We start from the raw sequence: 21,891 nt of genomic DNA on the forward strand, positions 1-21,891 counted from the left end.
CATTTGCCGAGAGATAGTTAGAATAGCCTTCAGCTAAGTCCATGGCTACAACCTAGCAAGGCGCCATTAACCATATCTAGAGAGAGTCTCACTTGTATCATCAAGAATGCTGTATACAAATGATGGATTAAAGTTAAGTTTTAAAGAAGCTACGTACTTTTCTTTATAGCATTCATTACGTATCCTGTTTCAGACATCACGCCAGGCGGCGTGTGTAACGCGTGCATTTCGGCTACTTCCGAGTGGCGTGGCTGTCTTGCTACGCCACAACACAACCTAGTTAAAAGATCTCTTCGCGGTAAGAGAGCCGAGAGGAGGGCATCCAAGCCGCTGGGAGAGGCTTAATAACCCGGAGCTTGTTCCCATGAAGGGAGAATCAGTGGTGATGCCAAAGTTACACCAACTGCTGTCAGACGGCAACACAGAGATCATCGGAGGGAATGTGAGAACTAGCGGGCTGAGGTACGAAGACTGCAGCCTTGGCGGCAGTGCCAGCGGCTTCGTTCCCTGTTAGACCGACGTGATCGGGAATCGACATAAACATCAGCGACTCCATCAAGAGTGAGCAAGTGTCAGCTTTCCTGGACCCGTTGCACCAAGGAATGAGTAGTGTACAGCACACAGAGGCTTTAAAGGGTTCTGGGAGAATCAGAGCAGATGACCCAATTGAAAAGCCTGTGTCACCAGATGTACTGCGTGGCCTGATACAAGACGAAGAGCTCTGCTGTAAATATTGAGCAGTATCCCGGAAGCCGATACCGAAAAAAATCGGTTCCACTACGATCAGTTACAGAGACTACCGACTGACAGTAAGTCATCACGTTGTAAAATGAGGACGATCATTCAGAAGGAAACTTGCGATAAAATACAAAAACTGACACAGGCCAAATATTAGTGAAAATTTTCTAAGAACTCCAACAGTTTCTCGTTAATACACTGTCAGAAAACCAAACAAAAAAATAGACTTGTCGGTGTGCAAGTAGGATTAAAATTGAAACTGACTTCATTTTATCAGACTTAATTAACAATCGAGCAGGCGCGCCACATTTTCATTAGTCGAGGAGGCACACGGGGCACTTTATGCTCCAGTAAATAATTTACATTACACAGTCTCAAACTTTGGGAAAATGATGCTTGTTTTGTGAATACTGTTACTGGGCGTTTTAATTCTTTTTTTGGTGAACCTGACTGATGATTTGAATTTTTATAGGCTAATATTTAAACATTTCATGAAAAGTTGATAAAAAGTAATACAAAATTGTCGTTTCCAGGCCAGAGTCCCTTACCTCAAATTTATACATTTACCCTTACACATCATCCCTGAAAAACGACGCACCAACAAGGAATTATACGAATGAAACGAACATCAGACGTGATGTATATGTCCACACACACAAATGATTACAACGTCAGAAAAATTGGATAATGTATTCAAGAGAAAGAGCTTCACAAATTGACCAATTCGGTAACCACTTCGTCCACACCTGGCCCTCGTACAGGCAGTTATTCGGCTTGGTATTGATTGACAGAGTTGTTGGATGTCCTCCTGAGGAATATCGCGCCCAATTCTGTCAACGTGGCGCGTCAGGTCGTCAGAATCACGAGCTGGTTGGAGGGCTCTGCCTATAATGCTCAAAATATTCTCAACTGAGGAGAGATCCAGCGAGTTTGCTGACGAAGGCTGTGTTTGGCAAATAGTAGAAACTCTTGCCGTGTGCGATCGGGCATTATCCTGCTGAAATGTATGTCCAGGTTGGTTTGCCATGAAGGCCAACCAAATGGAGCGTAGAATATGGTCGACGCACCGCTGTGATGTAAGGGTGACGCAGATGACAACGCAAACGGGTCCTGCTGGCATTCGGAGTTCGATTCGAAGCGGGACTCGTCACTGAAGACTATTCTACTCCAGTCAGAGAGATTCCAGGCCGAAGATGTGTCTGCAGACGCCCAGACGGGATACCAACCAGACTGTCGCCTACCATACCAACCGATAACCAGGAGGACTGGCCTGGGCTGCCACTTTTTCTCATAGAAAGACCCCTTCGATTGTCATCCGCAGTACTCATACAGCACGGCGGTGTGTCGACGATATTCTACGTCCCGTTATGTCGCCCTTCGTGGCAAGGCATCGTGGGCTTACATTTCAGGAAGATAATGCCCGCCCGCATACTACGAGCGTCTTTACTGCTTTCCAAACGCTACCTTGGCCACCAAGGTCGGTGGATCTCTGCCCAGTTGAGAAAGTTTGGAGCATCATGGGCATGATTCTCCAGCCGTCTTGGGATTTAGACGATCTAACGAGCCAATTGGACAGACTTTGGCACGTTATGCTGCAGGAGCACATCGAACAACTCTCCCAATAAATGCCAAGCCGAGTAACTACTTGCATAATGGCCAGATGTGGACCAGTGCGTTATTGGCAAATTTTTGGAGCTCTTATCTTCAATAAAACATCCATTTCCAATCATCTGTTTGTCTGTGCGTGTAGATCACATCTACCGATTTACGTTCCGTGCAAATAATCCCTTCGTGGTGCGTCTTTTTATTTTATTCACTTATTATTTATTTATTTCTTTATTTTAGAGTTCTTTCACAGAAAAGTTCCTCAGACTAAGACTGAACGCTATACATAAACTACGAGAAACTGTTATTTGTAAGTAATGTGAGTGTGATGCTTTGTCAGTACCTGTGGAGACGCACACCGTAGTGGCGTTGGCAGAGGCGGCTGTTGAGGACGTGCACCAGGACGTATCGCAACAGGTAGAGCGTGCTGCGCTCGGTGACGTTGGCCCGCTGCCAGCCGGCGGCCATGCACAGCTCCCCCCGACGCGGGAAGCGCCAGTTTCGGCCCAGCGGCAGAGAATTCACCAGCAAAGACTCGCGGAAGGGGTGGAGCGACCTGACCAGTCCCATGTCGAACAGCAGCCGCACGTGTGACGGGAAGACCACGAGCTCGCTGCATTCGCGCTCCTGCTCCCACTGCTGGAAGTTGCAAAATCTCGCGGTGTAGAACTACCTTAACCTTCCGAAACTAACTGTGGGCAGCTCACTTCTTTAAGAACTAACCTGTAAATGATTGTGAGCATAGTTGAAAGGATGATACAAAAATTACGGCCCTAGGCACAGCTATTAAAGCGAGGAAATCTGAAATCAAGTAGCTCACTCTGACTGACGGTATCTAACTGGAGTAACATGTTGGTTAAGATTTTGTCCTGGTGGCTAATATCTCCCTGGACACAGACCACGCGCCTACAACTTAAAATAAGTGAAGAGGTCGAAGAGAAACAATGATAAATTCAATGTTGTTGTTGTGATCTTCAGTCCTGAGACTGGTTTGATGCAGCTCTCCATGCTACTCTATCCTGTGCAAGCTTCTTCATCTCCCAGTATCTACTGCAACCTACATCCTTCTGAATCTGCTTAGTGTATTCATCTCTTGGTCTCCCTCTACGATTTTTACCCTCCACACTGCCCTCCAATGCTAAATTTGTGATCCCTTGATGCCTCAAAACATGTCCTACCAACCGATCCCTTCTTCTAGTCAAGTTGTGCCACAAACTTCTCTTCTCCCCAATCCTATTCAATACCTCCTCATTAGTTACGTGATCTACCCACCTTATCTTCAGCATTCTTCTGTAGCACCACATTTCGAAAGCTTCTATTCTCTTCTTGTCCAAACTAGTTATCGTCCATGTTTCACTTCCATACATGGCTACACTCCATACAAATACTTTCAGAAACGACTTCCTGACACTTAAATCTATACTCGATGTTAACAAATTCCTCTTCTTGAGAAACGCTTTCCTTGCCATTGCCAGTCTACATTTTATATCCTCTCTACTTCGACCATCATCGGTTATTTTACTCCCTAAATAGCAAAACTCCTTTACTACTTTAAGTGTCTCATTTCCTAATCTAATTCCCTCAGCATCGCCCGACTTAATTTGACTACATTCCATTATCCTCGTTTTGCTTTTGTTGATGTTCAGCTTATATCCTCCTTTCAAGACACTGTCCATTCCGTTCAACTGCTCTTCCAAGTCCTTTGCTGTCTCTGACAGAATTACAATGTCATCGGCGAACCTCAAAGTTTTTACTTCTTCTCCATGAATTTTAATACCTACTCCGAATTTTTCTTTTGTTTCCTTTACTGCTTGCTCAATATACAGATTGAATAACATCGGGGAGAGGCTACAACCCTGTCTTACTCCTTTCCCAACCACTGCTTCCCTTTCATGCCCCTCGACTCTAATAACTGCCATCTGGTTTCTGTAAAAACTGTAAATAGCCTTTCGCTCCCTGTATTTTACCCCTGCCACCTTCAGAATTTGAGAGAGAGTATTCCAGTTAACATTGTCAAAAGCTTTCTCTAAGTCTACAAATGCTAGAAACGTAGGTTTGCCTTTTCTTAATCTTTCTTCTAAGATAAGTCGTAAGGTCAGTATTGCCTCACGTGTTCCAACATTTCTACGGAATCCAAACTGATCTTCCCCGAGGTCGGCTTCTACCAGTTTTTCCATTCGTCTGTAAAGAATTTGCGTTAGTATTTTGCAGCTGTGACTTATTAAACTGATAGTTCGGTAATTTTCACATCTGTCAACACCTGCTTTCTTTGGGATTGGAATTATTATATTCTTCTTGAAGTCTGCGGGTATTTCGCCTGTCACATACATCGTGCTCACCAGATGGTAGAGTTTTGTCATGACTGGCTCTCCCGAGGCCATCAGTAGTTCAAATGGAATGTTGTCTACTCCCGGGGCCTTGTTTCGACTCAGGTCTTTCAGTGCTCTGTCAAACTCTTCACGCAGTATCTTATCTCCCATTTCGTCTTCATCTACGTCTTCTTCCATTTCCATAATATTGTCCTCAAGTACATCTCCCTTGTATAGACCCTCTATATACTCCTTCCACCTTTCTGCCTTCCCTTCTTTGCTTAGAACTGGGTTGCCATCTGAGCTCTTGATATTCATACAAGTGGTTCTCTTCTCTCCAAACGTCTCTTTAATTTTCCTATAGGCAGTATCTATCTTACCCCTAGTGAGACAAGCCTCTACATCCTTACATTTGAACTCTAGCCATCCCTGCTTAGCCATTTTGCACTTCCTGTCAATCTCATTTTTGAGAAGTTTGTATTCCTTTTTGCCTGCTTCACTTACTGCATTTCTATATTTTCTCCTTTCATCAATTAAATTCAATATTTCTTCTGTTACCCAAGGATTTCTATTAGCCGTCGTCTTTTTACCTACTTGATCCTCTGCTGCCTTCACTACTTCATCCCTCAGAGCTACCCATTCTTCTTCTACTGTATTTCTTTCCCCCATTCCTGTCAATTGTTCCCTTATGCTCTCCCTGAAACTCTCTACAACCTCTGGTTCTTTCAGTTTATCCAGGTCCCATCTCCTTAAATTCCCACCTTTTTGCAGTTTCTTCAGTTTCAATCTGCAGTTCATAACCAATAGATTGTGGTCAGAATCCACATCTGCCCCAGGAAATGTCTTACAATTTAAAACCTGGTTCCTAAATCTCTGTCTTACCATTATATAATCTATCTGATACCTACTAGTATCTCCATGATTCCTCCAGGTATACAACATAAATTCAATAGTCCAATTTATTCATAAACACAATTATGGGACCAACAAAAAATTGAATAATCCAAAACCTATAACAACCGTACCATCCATTTTTGCATTAAGATTAAATGCAAAGCAGTGTCGCCCTCCTGTCACTCGAATTACTTCTTGCCCTCTTAAGAATTTACTCTCTCTCGGTGTTCGAGATGACTGGCAACTATTTAATCCCGTAATGCTCCATCGGAACAATGACTGAAAGTTGTCGACTAAGCCACACATTCAGCACCAGTGCAAAAGGAGATGAGACAGGCGATCGACTTGGATTCCACAAGTGTGAAATGAAATTGAACTATTCTGCCGGTGCCGGTCGCTGTGGCCGTGCGGTTCTAGGTGCTTCAGTCAGCAACCGCGCTGCTGCTACGGTCGCAGGTTCGAATCCTGCCTCGGGCATGGATGTGTGTGATGCCCTTAGGTTAGTTAGGTTTAAGTAGTTCTAAGTCTAGAGGACTGATGAACTCAGATGTTGAGTCCCATAGTGCTTAGACCGATTTGAACCATTTACTCTGCCGGTGCTGCCAAATATGGTCACCGTAAGAGAGTGTTTATACGAGGGAAGTAAGATCCGTTAGGGCGCGAAGTGGAAACCACAGTGCAAAATCCGATGAAGCTTTACATACACTCCTGGAAATTGAAATAAGAACACCGTGAATTCATTGTCCCAGGAAGGGGAAACTTTATTGACACATTCCTGGGGTCAGATACATCACATGATCACACTGACAGAACCACAGGCACATAGACACAGGCAACAGAGCATGCACAATGTCGGCACTAGTACAGTGTATATCCACCTTTCGCAGCAATGCAGGCTGCTATTCTCCCACGGAGACGATCGTAGAGATGCTGGATGTAGTCCTGTGGAACGGCTTGCCATGCCATTTCCACCTGGCGCCTCAGTTGGACCAGCGTTCGTGCTGGACGTGCAGACCGCGTGAGACGACGCTTCATCCAGTCCCAAACATGCTCAATGGGGGACAGATCCGGAGATCTTGCTGGCCAGGGTAGTTGACTTACACCTTCTAGAGCACGTTGGGTGGCACGGGATACATGCGGACGTGCATTGTCCTGTTGGAACAGCAAGTTCCCTTGCCGGTCTAGGAATGGTAGAACGATGGGTTCGATGACAGTTTGGATGTACCGTGTACTATTCAGTGTCCCCTCGACGATCACCAGTGGTGTATGGCCAGTGTAGGAGATCGCTCCCCACACCATGATGCCGGGTGTTGGCCCTGTGTGCCTCGGTCGTATGCAGTTCTGATTGTGGCGCTCACCTGCACGGCGCCAAACACGCATACGACCATCATTGGCACCAAGGCAGAAGCGACTCTCATCGCTGAAGACGACACGTCTCCATTCGTCCCTCCATTCACGCCTGTCGCGACACCACTGGAGGCGGGCTGCACGATGTTGGGGAGTGAGCGGAAGACGGCCTAACGGTGTGCGGGACCGTGGCCCAGCTTCATGGAGACGGTTGCGAATGGTCCTCGCCGATACCCCAGGAGCAACAGTGTCCCTAATTTGCTGGGAAGTGGCGGTGCGGTCCCCTACGGCACTGCGTAGGATCCTACGGTCTTGGCGTGCATTCGTGCGTCGCTGCGGTCCGGTCCCAGGTCGACGGGCACGTGCACCTTCCGCCGACCACTGGCGACAACATCGATGTACTGTGGAGACCTCACGCCCCACGTGTTGAGCAATTCGGCGGTACGTCCACCCGGCCTCCCGCATGCCCACTATACGCCCTCGCTCAAAGTCCGTCAACTGCACATACGGTTCACGTCCACGCTGTCGCGGCATGCTACCAGTGTTAAAGACTGCGATGGAGCTCCGTATGCCACGGCAAACTGGCTGACACTGACGGCGGCGGTGCACAAATGCTGCGCAGCTAGCGCCATTCGACGGCCAACACCGCGGTTCCTGGTGTGTCCGCTGTGCCGTGCGTGTGATCATTGCTTGCACAGCCCTCTCGCAGTGTCCGGAGCAAGTATGGTGGGTCTGACACACCGGTGTCAATGTGCTCTTTTTTCCATTTCCAAGAGTGTATAATGTTGGGCAGTATCTCTTGTATACCCGTCGATCGCGTCAAGTCGCTCGTTTCAGTTCTGAGCGCACAGTGAGAACGAATATTCCAAGGACAAAAGTGTCTCCATATGTCTGAAAGAACTGGGCGAGTAATGAGTATAGTGGGCAGCGGGCACTACAAATGCAATGTGTGGACAGTAAGTTGGAAATGAGGGTCTCACTGGGAGTGTACAGAGATAATTCCCTGCAATAACACTATGCTCTGGGTCCTCGATGGCTCAGATGGATAGAGCGTCTGCCATGCAAGCAGGAGATCCTGGGTTCGAGTCCCAGCCAGGGCACATTTTTTCAACTGCCCTATTGATATTTATCAACGCTTGAAAGCACCTAAAGGTCCGAATTTCATTGTAATTTCAAAAGTGTCTCCCATCAAGTATGAAATCCTGGTGAGAGATTTCTCCTGATGATATGCAGCCCGCACAACATAACTGTCATGCGTTTCGTTCTTCATGACAATTCTCGGCCGCACTCTCCAGGGGGAATGAAGATGCTCCTATAGCGCTTTCGATGTTAAGTGCTTTATTACCCTCAATGCAGACCCTAATTGGCTCCTCCCGAGTTTCATGACTGCTCACATGAACAGCTGGCGATTAAGATAACATTTTGGCACAGACAACGAGCTGTGCACCAGCGTAGAGAAGTGTCGTAAAGTGCAGGCGGCTGGCCCGTGTGACGGGTAATGGAATATTGGTTCAACGTTACGACAAATGCCGAAGTCGGAGCGGCAACTATGTAGAGAAGTACCTGGAAGGTGTAGCCAACTGTTGCAAATAAAGCATTTTTAATTTTCGTAGTAGTTTCCATTTCGCCATCGATCAGACCTTACTCTCGGAATAGCCCTAGTACGTATGCGCCTTGCTGCAAGTCGTCGCGTTGCTATACCTTGCCCCACACCGAAGTAGATTCGCCCAGTGTGAAGATTGCTGGAAATGGAATCACTCGCACGCACATTTTGAGGAAGAGGCATGCAATCTGCATGCGTGCCTCTACTTGCGTGAGGAGCAAGCACATTCTCATGGCGACTAGGCTCAAGGCTCACAGGTGTAAACACACCATAGTATGACGTAGTACGAGCTGTGCGCTGCGGAAGTGCTGCCAGCCTTCGGGATGATGCAGTTCTCAGCGTCTTCGCAGGACTCCAAGGTGTGGCGCTACTACGCCAAGTCGATCAGTGCATCCTCGCGTCCTACCGGAATGTCGAACCAGTGACCCTTGCATCCTAAGTTCAAGAGTCTCTCTTGCGGCTCTCATTTGCACCCTCTGTGATCCTAGTCACCAGAAGCTGCCAGTCGCCAACCGCATAATTAGAAACCACTGCAGCCCAATCACGAAGATTCCCTCTGAGCGAGAATTTCGTCAAAAATATCGCGTCTTTTCCAGCCTCCATTGACAACATTCCTACCACCAAAAAGCATTCATCTCAACGTTGCGACCTTAGTTCACACATCTCTACGCCAACAGCACGTTCTCCCGCCAATGTTCATAGCCCCGTTACTGGATTCCAAAAAATTCATAGAGGACAGCTACGAGGCTAGAGTGCGTTTCCTGTGGCCTGTGCTTATCACAAGCAAGTTACCATGTGCTGAGGTGAAAGCACGGACATTCCTGTTATGAAACAATAGAAAATCTGAACAAATCAGCCGTCTATGACAGAGCAAGGGGACACACGAAATTATCAGCTACAGACATTTTAATCGTTAGATTACTAATCAGAGGGAAATGGAACGACAAGAGAGCTCTAAATACAAAGACAAATGTTGTGTCATTGTGGTTATAGATTCCTGGCACGAGAAACATCGATGTCCCAGGAGACTCACGAACATTACATGGCATCTAACATTCATACATTGCTGCTACACGAAGCATCTACACCGTATTGGTCTGGTCCCATCTCTAATTGTGCGCCTGCAGTGAGAAACAGGATATCAATCACATTTTTTTTACCGGCTGCCCAAACAAACGCTACATGTTACCTGCGACAGAGTCTGGTAGTCACGGATTGATGTTGGTAGACATGTGTCACCGTACTGCTCTGCTTGAATGACTTCAGAGTATATCAACTTTTATATGCGTATTTGTTAGAAGAACGGGTCAATTTTTAATAGCATTGTACTATAATTTTATGTTATGTGATCGGGGGTGTGGAGGTGTGGGACTTCAACGATCGCATCCGGCTGGACACCCGAGAGCCCTAGAAACAATAATTTTATGTTTATGTTAGTGTCAATGTATAGTACTAGATGTGTACGTTTTCCCGTATCTACATGTATACTCAAAAAACCACTATGAAATGCATGGCAGAGGGTATTTCCCATCGTACCGTTTTCCTGTTCCATTAACGCATGGAGCGAAGGATGTATGGTTGTTTCTGTGCCACCGTGAATGCTGTAATTATTCTAATCTTGTCCTCACAATCGCTGCGAGAGTGATACGTAAGGGGTTGTAGTATATTCCTATTGTCATCATTTAACGCCGATTCTTGAAACTTTATAAGCAGGATTTCACGGGACTGTTTACGTCTATCTTCGAGAGCTCGCCAGTTCAGTTCTTTCAGCGTTTCTGTGAGACTCTCTCACGAATCAAACAACCCTATGACAGTTCGTGCTGCCCTTTTCCGTGTACGGTCAACTTCTCCCCTCAGACTAACATCGTACGAATCGCACAAACTTGAGCAGTATTCTAGGATGGGTCACACGAGTGGTTTGCAAGCAATCTCCTTTGTACACTGATTGTATTTCCTCAGTATTCTACCAATGAACCGAAGACCAGTAAGCTTTATCCACAGCTAAGCCTATGCGCTCATTCTATTTCACATCCCTACAAACTGTTACACTTACGTATACGCATGAATTAACCGATTACAACTGTGGCACATTAATGTTATAGTCATACGATACTACGTTGTTTTTTTATGAAGTGTACAATGTTACGTTTCTGAACATTTGAGGCAAGTGCCAATCATTCCACAACCACTTTGAAATCTTTTCAAGGTTTGACGTTATTTTTGCAGCGTCTTTCATCGTAGATAACTCCGTCTTCTGCAAAAATCTATTAATATTATCCTCGAGGTCATTAATATAGAACGTGAACAGCAATGGTCCCAACACACTTCCCTGGGCCACACGCGGAGTTACTTCTATGTATTCTGCTAATGGCTCTCCATCAAAGATAACTTGCTGCGTCCTACCTAGCAAAAAATCCGCTATCCAGTCACAAATTTCGCTTGATACCCCATACGAGCGCACTTTTGATAATAAGCGTAGACATGCCACAGAGTTAAACACTTTTAGGAGTTCAAGATATAATGCATCTAATTGACACCCTTGGTCCAAAGCTTTCAGTATATCATGCGACAAAAGTGTGAGTTGGGTTTCAGACGATCATGTTTCCGGAATCCATGATGGTGCGTGAAGGACGTCATTCTGTTCGAGATACCTCGTTATATCTGAGGTCAGAATATGTTGTAAGATAAGATTCTGTAACAAATCGATGCCACGGATTCTGGACGGTAGTTTTGTGATTCACTCGAATCAACCTCCTTGTAAAAGATGGGCTTACTCAGCTGCAAATTCAGTGCAGAATCTGACAGGGATTTTTTTCAGTGGTACGAGGATTAAAAAGGATCAACACTCCTCGATTTTCCGTTTTAAGGGAATATTACAAAACAGAGTTAAGTATTTATGTTTTTTATTTGCCGCCTTCACTTTCAGTTCCTGTATCATCCACGAGTGACTAGACCTTACCTTTGATCCAGTAACAACCTTTACATACGATCAGAATTTCTTTCGGTTTAGTGAAAGATCATTTGACAAGTAGTCAAGACGGTAGTCGTAGATTTGATCCACAATTTCTCTAAATGCTCGTGTCCTGTGCTAAAAGTTTCAAATTCTTCATTGAGATATGACACTACGGCTTTTTTTATCTTCGTTGTTGGACGTATATATCTTTCTACTTTACTTGTTTTGGGTGTCCTTTATACTTTTGTAGTCATTGTTGCCACAGCCACCTCATGGTCGCTGTTACCAGTTTCGATGTGGACATGTTCAAAGAGATCTGCTCTTTCCGTTACTAATATTAGATCGTATGTTTCTGTCATGAGTGGTGCTGCGAAATATGTGTTCTATGTAGTTTTCAAAGAAGGCATGTAGTAATGAACCGAAGGATGTCTTGGCACGCCCACTAACAAATCTGTTCTCAATTCATTGTTAGATGATTAAGGTCTCCACTAACGATCACAGTATGATTGGGAATGTTACGTACAGGCAAACTGAGATTTTCCCTGAAGTTTGCGGTTACATCTAGAGGTGAGACAGGTGGTCGGTTCATGCCCACAGATGGTACTGTGTTGACAAACAATCTCGCACGCAGCTTCAATTTCTACCTCGATGGATTAGAGTTTCTTGTTTACTACAACAAAAACCCCACCTCTATTTCCCATTAGCCTGCCCTTGGCAATATACACACAAAATTTTCCCCAAAAATCTCACTGCTGTCTGTTTTGTCTTCCTTTACACTCTGTGAGGTTCTTTAGTGGATATTTGAGCAAGGAACAAATGCTGATCATAAACAGAGAATTCAGATATTAATCTATTCTACATCTAATATCAAACACTAAAAGTAGTACACAACTTCGTTGCTGAAGTTGTAGCGACAGTTGCTAACAGTAGATTTGAACGCAGAAATCTAGACAGATACAAAAGATTTATAAATCTGTCTCTCTTCGATGTAATTTATATTCCGAAGATGTCGAACCCTGGCCGCTACAAGAGTCTGTAAATGTTACTCAGCTGGCAAATTCAGTAAATATGCGCAGTGGATAAATGTTCGAACTTATGTATGCCCGCCGCCGAAGTTCCGCAGAGGGGATGCTTGCATCTCATTGGCAGCGGCGTAATCGTTCGTGGTAGCGCCCTCGTGTGGCAGGTGACGGCTGTGCGAAACGCGGCGGCGTAACTGACGGCGCGCGTATTTGAAAGTGCTGCCGAAGCCGCACTATCTACTTCATGTTTTCACCAGCTTTCTGTACCCAGTATTGTGTGAGATTCACTGCGTTTCAGGAGCACTTCAATTTATGGCACTTTGTTTCGAATGCTACTAGGATTTTAATTCTCTCTGTTGTGGTGGTGGTGGAGGGGAGGGGGGGGGAGGGCGTTCCTTTGGGTCGTACACTTATACTTTCGGCACTCCTACAATTATCGTTATCTGGACTGGATGGAGACTCGCCACTCCACACACAGCGCTTCTTGGGTAGCAGCTTCTGATGTGTAGTGCTCACATGATCCGTGTAGGAGGGCCCTGCATTTCTCAAGCGTATGGCGCAAGACTTAGCTTGTCACAGAGCTTCCGAAGTCTCTTGTTCAATCCTTCTACTCGATTCAGAACCAGGGAGCCACGATCAGTTCTGGGGACAGTGCTGCAAATTGTGAGCTTCGTTGAAAGTCTGTGCTCCAGGCTTGTCTTCTCAACCTTTTCTGCGAGTCGCTAGTACGATCAAAGTATGCCCTCGGAGCCTGGACGACCGATATCGTTTGTATCAACGTGAGCCACAATCTGCAGTTGATTGCACCCTGTTCCCCCAATGGCTGCCAGGATAGCCTCTTCAACATGCACAATGAGGCCCCTGGGCGTACTCACTGGTGCACCTGGTATTTCTTCCTGTGTCCTGCTGCCATTTCCCTATGGGTTACGGTTATTCGCCAAATGTTTCAACTGCCGACGAGTAGACCTCAATCTTTCGGTGTTTGCCTCCTCTTGACACAGAACAAAGCAGATTTGCTGTGGCTCAGCTTCAGTTTCAGTCGAAGATACCACCTCGAACCCGTTGATTAGGGGGGACCCTGAGTCCCCCTTACTCCCTGTCTACCGTGTACAGGACTGATATACAAATCACTGGCATGCCACTAGCAAACAATGGGCCAAATGGCTCTGAGCACTGTGGGACTTAACATCTGAGGTCATCAGTCCCATAGAACTTAGAACTACTTAAACCTAACTATCCTAAGGACATCACGCACATCCATGCCCGAGGCAGGGTTCGAACCTGCGACCGTAGCGGTCGCGCGGTGCCAGACTGAAGCGCCTAGAACCGCTCGGCCACACCGGCCGGTTTGCCACTAGCAGTCGGGTGGAAGGATGGTGACATATCCCATGCTCTCTGGGTTCAGGAATCGCGTGAGAAGATAGAATCTAAAATGTCCAAACGTCCAAAGGAACAGGCACTGCGGCGAGTACAGTCGTTATGAAATACATTAAATGGATTCGCAAGTGCGAATGAGGACAATCATCAGCTGTAGAATGAAACTTCCTGGCAGATTAAAACTGTGTGCCGGACCGAGACTCGAACTCGGACCTTTACCTTTCGCGGGCAAGTGCTCTACCAACTGAGCTACCCAAATACGATTCACGCCCCGTCCTCACATCTTTACTTCTGCCAGTACCTCGCCTCCTACCTTCCAAACTTTACAGAAGCTCTCCTGCGAACCATGCAGAACTAGCACTCCTGAAAGAAAGCTGTGAGGACGGGGCGTGAGTCGTGCTTGGGTAGCTCAGTTGGTAGAGCACTTGCCCGCGAAAGGCAAAGGTCCCGAGTTCGAGTCTCGGTCGGGCACACAGTTTTAATCTGCCAGGAAGTTTCATATCAGCGCACACTCCGCTGCAGAGTGAAAATCTCATACTGGAGCTGTAGAATGGATTGACGACAGTGAAAATTTGTGCCGGACCTGGAGTCGAACCAGGAATTCCCTCTTATAGCGAGATTTCGGCTCATCATTTCGCTATCAGTGTACGACTCACGGCCAGCCCCAAACCTCCATATGTCGTCAGCCATACGTCTACGACCTGTTCTCGTAGATCCATTATGTGTATTCCCGTACACGTCAGACGTTGTAATTGAAAGTCGCTTGTCCGGTTTCGGCAGATACATACGATATTGCAGTGCCTGTCTTATTCTGATTACGATGCAAAGTTCCTTTGGACTTGCATGCAGGAACTGAAATTGAGGGTGGCAAAGAATAAGCAGAAATATTTAGCTCTGTTTTGAAACGTCCCTTTACAATGGAAATCCCAGGGGAGTTCCTCGTACCACCGAAAAGAATAGTGAAAAATATGTTCGAGATGCTGAGCAACAGCTGAAGTCATTAAAATGGAACAAAGTTCAGGGTCAGATGGAACCCCTGTTAGATTCTATACTGAATTTGCAGTTGAGTTAGCCCGTCTTTTACAAGAAGACTGGTACAAGTGATCCAGAAAACTATCGCCCAACATCTGTGGTATCGATTTATTGTAGAGTATTACAACATATTCTGAACTTACACGTGATGAGCTATCTCGAATAGAATGACCTCCTCAACGCAAACCAGCATGGATTCCGGAAACAACGAGCATGTGGAACCCAGTACACACTTTTCTCACGTGACATACTGAAAGCTTTGGATCAAGGGTGTCAGGTAGATGCAGCATTTCTCGATTTCCGAAAAGCATTTGCCCCTGTGCCGTATCCACGTTTACCATGAAAAGTACGGTCGTATGGGGTGTCAAGCGAAAATTATGCCTGGATAGAGATTTTTTGGTAGGTAGGAAGCAGAAAGTTGTCTTAGATGGAGACACCTAGCAGTGACCTTGGTTGTGGCCCAGGGATGTGTGTTGGGATCCCTGCTGTCCATGTTGTATATTAATGACCTCGCGGATAACAAGTATTGTCAGACCTTGAAAAGATTTCAAAGTGGTGCAAATATTGGCAACTTGCTTTCAGTGTTCAAAAACGTAACATTGTGCACTTCGCAAAACAAAACAAAATTGTAGTATCGTATGATAATGATATCGACGAGCCACATTTGGAATCAGTTCATCATACATATACGTAAGTGTAACAGTTTGTAGGATGTGAAATGGAATGAGCACTTAGGCTCAGTCGTGAGTAAAACAGACTTTGATTTATTGGTAGAATACTGGGGAAATGCATTCAGACTGCAAAGGAGATTGCTTACAGACCACTCGTGTGACCCATCCTACAATACTGTTCAGACGTGTGGCATCCGTACGAAGTAGGGGTAACGGGAGGTACTGACTGTATACGGGTAATGGCAGCACGAATGGTCGCAGGTTTGTGTGATCCCTAGGAGAGCGTCACAGAAATGCTGAAGAAACTGAACTGGCGGGCTCTCGAAGGCAGACGTAAACAGTCCAGTGAAATCCTACCTACAAAGTTCCAAGAATCGGCGTTAAATGATGACAATAGGAATATATTACAACCCCTTACGTATCGCTCTCGCAGCGTTTTTGAGGACAAGATTAGAATAATTACCGCATTCACGGTGGCACTGGAACAACCATTCATCCTGCGCTCCATACGTTAAGGCACCAGGAGAAAAACTCTTTCATAGTGGTTTGTTGGATAGAGATGTAGATATGGAGCAAGGTACGCATCTAGTTGAATACATTGTACTCCAACATAAACATAAAATTACTGTAGATTGATATTTAAATTTGATCTGTTCTTCTAACAAAAATGAATATAAAAGTTGATATACTTTGATGTCCTTCAAGCAGAGCAGTAGGGTGACACATGTCGACCAACAGCAATTCGTCACTACCAGACGTTGTAGCGCTGCTAGAACTGTTACCGTTAGGTTCGATAAATACACAAGTGTTAAGGAAATGCTTCGTTAACTCAAATGGGAATCCATGGAAGGAAGATGACGTTCTTTTCACGAGAGGACTTGAAGCTGGCTGCATGACGATTCTGCTGCGGCCAATGTACATTTCGCGCAAGAACCATGAACATAAGATAAAAGAAATTACGGCTCTTAGGGGAGGCATATGGACAGCCGTTTTCCCTTCGTTCTATCTTCCAGTGAAATAGGGAAAGGAAGGATTAGTCGTGGTACAAAGTACCCTTCACCGTGCATCATACGATACCTTGCAGAGTATGTAAGTAGATGTAGAGGTCTTCAGCAACAAGCTTAGTTTCCTGCCTCTTCTTGGTCTCCTAAACAGGAATAGTGCGGCTTGATTACTTGTACTATGAGTAGATAACGGTCGCCATAAGCCCTGGAACTTCTCGTAAGCCACAGCAGTGGTTTCGCCAAGGTCCATCCAAAATCTTAAAGCCTTAGTGTTCTCCGTATTCAGCGCATGTTCGCAAAGTACACTACTGGTCATTAAAATTGCTACACCAAGAAGAAATGCAGATGATAAACGGGTATTCATTGGACAAATATATAATGGTAGAACTGACATGTGATAACATTTTCATGCAATTTGAGTACATGGATCCTGAGAAAGCAGTACCCAGAACAACCACCTTAGGCCGTAATAACGGCCTTGATACGCCTGGGTATTGAGTCAAACAGAGCTTAGATGGCGTGTACAGGTACAGCTGCCCATGCAGCTTCAACACGATACCACAGTTCATCAAGAGTAGTGGCTGGCGTATTGTGACGAGACAGTTGCTCGGCCACCATTCACCAGACGTTTTCAATTGGTGAGAGATCTGGAGAATGTGCTGGCCAGGGCAGCAGTCTAACTTTCTCTGTATCCAGAAAGGCCCGTACAGGACCTGCAACATGAGGTTGTGCGTTATCCTGTTGAAATGTAAAGTTTCGCTGGGATCGAATGAAGGATAGAGCCACGAGTCGTAACACATCTGAAATGTAACGTCCACTGTTCAAAGTGCCGTCAATGCGAACAAGAGGTGACCGAAACGTGTAACCAATGGCACCCCATACCATTACTCTGGGTGATACGCCAGTATGGCGATGACGAATATTCACTTCCAATGTGCGTTCACCGCGATGTCGACTAACACGGATGCGACCATCATGATGCTGTAAACAGAACCTGGTTTCATCCTAGAAAAAATGACGTTTTGCCATTCGTGTACCCAGCTTCGTCGTTGAGTACACCATCGCAGGCGCTCCTGTCTGTGATGCAGCGTCAAGGGTAACCGCAGCCATGGTCTCCGAGCTGATAGTCCATGCTGCTACAAACGTCGTCGGACTGTTCGTGCAGATGGTTGTTGTCTTGCAAACGTCCCCATCTGTTGACTCACGGATCGAGATGTGGCTGCACGATCCGTTACAGCCATGTGGATAAGATGCCTGTCATCGCGACTGCTAGTGATACGAGGCCGTTGTGATCCAGCACGGCGTTCCGTATTACCCTCCTGAACCCACCGATTCCATATTCTGCTAACAGTCATTGGATCTCGACCAACGCGAGCGGCAATGTCGCGATACGATAAACCGCAGTCGCGATAGGCTACAATCCGCCCTTTATCAAAGTCGGAAACGTGATGGTACGCATTTCTCCGCCTTACACAAGGTTTCACCAGGCAACGCCGGTCAACTGCTGAGAAATCGGTTGGAAACTTTCCTCATGTCAGCACGTTGTAGGTGTCGCCACCGGCACCCACCTTGTGTGAATTCTCTGAAAAGCTAACCATTTGCATATCACAGCATCTTCTTCCCGTCGGTTAAATTTCGCGTCTCTAGCGCGTCATCTTCGTGATGTATCAATTTTAATGGCCAGTAGCGTACTTGACAAATCACTTCAAATACCCTGAACACTCGCGAAGCAACTGCAGCAAGCTGTAACACTACTAACGAATCAAGGACAGGATTCAATGTAACTCTTCTACGAAGAGGTGATTCAACAGCTTTTTTGGTTCGTACGCAGTATTCATAGTCGCATTATTTTTATGACACACTGCTGTGACCCTGTTCTCCCATTACTTGGTAGTACATTTGTCTTGCTGAACTCACGCGTCCCATATTTTGCTGAGTATACAGGCAGTAGTAGGGTAGCGTAGTGACCACGCACCTGTTGTTCGTCGTCGTCCGTGGGCTCACGGTAACCGGCCTTCAGCTGGATGTCGGAGCGGCGCGAGTGCTCAATGCAGTGGGCCGCCGTGACCACCCACTGCATGGAGACCAGCGAGCCGCTGCAGACCCCGACCCGCCGCACCACCAACATCACCATGAAGGGCAGGTTCTCCAACTGGCCGCCCATTAGCCGACTGCCGCCACTGTCGGCACACCAGAACGCCTCAGCACTCACTGCAGTCATTCGGTATGGCTTCCATGTCACCAGTTTAGAAACCAGATTCTAGCACACCATAACATCACTTCTATCAAGAAAGATTCATTCTACGAATTTCATAAGGAATTTTGGGTGAAATGGCGGGGGTAGCGAGACGGGTGGCACTGGGTGGCTGGAGGGGGCTCAGACTATAAAGAAATTCGAGGGGATGTTTTGTTGTGGTCTTCAGTCCTGAGACTGGTTTGATGCAGCTCTCCATGCTACTCTATCCTGTGCAAGCTTCTTCATCTCCCAGTACCTACTGCAACCTACATCCTCCTGAATCTGCTTAGTGTATTCATCTCTTGGTCTCCCTCTACGATTTTTACCCTCCACGCTGCCCTCCAATACTAGATTGGTGATCCCTTGATGCCTCAGAACATGTCCTACCAACCGATCCCTTCTTCTGGTTAAGTTGTGCCACTAACTTCTCTTCTCCCCAATCCTGTTCAATACTTTCTCATTAGTTATGTGATCTACTCATCTAATCTTCAGCATTCTTCTGTAGCACCACATTTCGAAAGCTTCTATTCTCTTCTTGTCTAAACTATTTATCGTCCATGTTCCACTTCCATACATGGCTACACTCCATACAAATACTTTCAGAAACGACTTCCTGACACTTAAATCTATACTCGATGTTAACAAATTTCTCTTCTTCAGAAACGCTTTCCTTGCCATTGGCAGTCTACATTTTATATCCTCTCTACTTCGACCATCATCAGTTATTTTGCTCCCCAAATAGCAAAACTCCTTTACTACTTTAAGTGTCTCATTTCCTAATCTAATTCCCTCAGCATCACCCGACTTAATTCGAGTACATGCCATTATCCTCATTTTGCTTTTGTTGATGTTCATCTTATATCCTCCTTTCAAGACACTGTCCATTCCGATCAACTGCTCTTCCAAGTCCTTTGCTGTCTCTGACAGAATTACAATGTAATCGGCGAACCTCAAAGTTTTTATTTCTTCTCCATGAATTTTAATACCTACTCCGAATTTTTCTTTTGTTTTCTAGGGGATACAGAGGAAAAATTACAGAAATACCTCACTGAAGCAGCAGCCACCAGGCGTTGGGCCATTTCAAGTTTAGGCTTATTGTTACTCTAGCAGAAGAAGTTGCACGTCAAATTGATATACTCGCCAGCTACGACACGTGAATATTCAACCGCTTTTGTGAAGCACAACAGATTGATCATCTGCCTCGTGGTGATCGAGCGAGGTTATGTTCGCTATCTACAATTTAAAGTTTGTAGCTTAGCTAAGGCAAACGTCACATAATTGCGCACTGCCGTTTTGGAGGCCACTCGGAGGTTTATGTTCATCCAGACACCGCATAACTTCTCCACACTATCAGTTTGGGCGCTAGGGGTCAATTACGAACAACAGCGGAACGCTCAGCAGCGTGGCAGTCGAAGAAGGTGACCAGAAGATCACCTGGACGGAGCTTGACTCGATAGTTCTCTTCACAGACTAGGGGAGGTTTTTCCAGCCATCTTGTGATCGTCGTAGAAAGGGGTGGAGTCGGAGAAGTAGGCTACCAGTGCAAGTATTCAGCTACACGAATTTCACAGACAGCAAGGCCGCTTTTGTTTCTGGTTGATATCATGAGCAGATGGTTCAGCGATCTGGGGTAATTATCGAGTTTGCAGTATCGAGAAAGGAGACTGCTACTATAGTTCAACCCTACAGTCAACGTTTCGGCGATACGTCCATCTTTCAGGCCGGTATGAGCAAGCGCTCTTTGCCGCTGTGTGAACGCTTACTCCAAGAAGGTTCATTCAAACGAATAGGATGTTCTGCACTATCAGCTGACAAGAACACCATTGAGCAGTTTAAATTTGCGGTACTTCGTCACAGGGAGCCTCCTTACAAAATGGCTCTGAGCACTATGGGACTCAACATCTTAGGTCATAAGTCCCCTAGAACTTAGAACTACTTAAACCTAACTAACCTAAGGACATCACACACACCCATGCCCGAGGCAGGATTCGAACCTGCGACCGTAGCAGTCCCGCGGTTCCGGACTGCAGCGCCAGAACCGCTAGACCACCGCGGCCGGCGCCTCCTTACACCCTGGGCCACCAATGAAGAGTGGAGTGAGCCAACTTTGAGCAAACACATAGAAAATGTTGTGGGGAAGACTAACCAAAGACTGTGTTTTATTTGCAGGACACTTAGAAAATGTAACAGATCTACTAAGGAGACTGCCTACACTACGCTTGCCCATCCTCTTTTAGAACACTGCTGCGCGGTGTGGGACCCTTGCCAGACAGGACTGACGGAATACATCGAACAAGTTCAAAGACGGCAGCGCGTTTTGTATCATTGTGAAGTATGGGAGAGAATGTCACTGAAATGATACAGGCTTTGTTATGACGGAATCTTCTCATGAAATTCCAATCACCAACTTTCTCCTCCGAATACGAAAATATGTTGTTGACACCGACCTACATAGGGAGAAACAATCACCACGATAAAATAAGGGAAATCTGAGTTCGTGCGGGTAGATATAGGTGTTCGTTTCTTCCGCGCGCTGTTCGAGAGTGGAATAGTAGAGTTATTGTAAAGGTGGTTCGATGAACCCTCTGCCAGGCACTTAAACGTGATTTGCAGAGTAGCCATGTAGATTTAGATGTAAATGTAGATACTTGTGGACAAGCGATAATGCTCAGGATGGTGCATCACGGCTTTTATTGGTATCCAGCATCATAATTTCACTTCACAGGCCTTGAAACACATGTATCGGCGAACATATTGACATTGCTTCGAGTATCGTTTTGGTTTTATGTCCAAATGAAGTTATTTTTTTAAATTCCTAACGCCATCAAGGGATCACCAATTTAGCATTGGAGGGCAGCGTGGAGGGTAAAAATCGTAGAGGGAGACCAAGAGATGAATACGCCAAGCAGATTCAGAAGGATGTAGGTTGCAGTAGGTACTGGGAGATGAAGAAGCTTGCTCAGGATAGAGTAGCATGGAGAGCTGCATCAAACCAGTCTCAGGACTGAAGACCACAACAACAACAACAACGCTCCTCCTCCACTCGAATCTTTGCCCACCCATCTTTCCAGATATGGAGATGGTACAAAGTAACAGTATG

At 45.9% G+C, this 21,891-nt stretch overlaps 1 protein-coding gene and 1 non-coding gene across 2 annotated transcripts in view; one reads left to right on the top strand and one right to left on the bottom strand.

The window, feature by feature from the left end:
- Window positions 1–21,891, bottom strand: part of LOC126102086 (chymase-like) — a 66,893-nt gene that overhangs the window by 13,271 nt on the left and 31,731 nt on the right. Inside the window, exons 2-3 of the mRNA XM_049912325.1 lie at window positions 18,531–18,735; window positions 2,687–2,982 (exon numbers count right to left, since the gene is read on the bottom strand). Of these exons, the coding sequence (XP_049768282.1) occupies window positions 2,687–2,982; window positions 18,531–18,735 (501 nt within the window). The remainder of the gene's footprint in view (window positions 1–2,686; window positions 2,983–18,530; window positions 18,736–21,891) is intronic.
- Trnaa-ugc (transfer RNA alanine (anticodon UGC)) lies at window positions 7,912–7,993 on the top strand. Its single transcript has one exon. It is a non-coding gene; the product is annotated as a tRNA-Ala (tRNA).

Source organism: Schistocerca cancellata, chromosome 1 (assembly GCF_023864275.1).
Source record: "Schistocerca cancellata isolate TAMUIC-IGC-003103 chromosome 1, iqSchCanc2.1, whole genome shotgun sequence".
Taxonomy (NCBI): domain Eukaryota; kingdom Metazoa; phylum Arthropoda; class Insecta; order Orthoptera; family Acrididae; genus Schistocerca; species Schistocerca cancellata.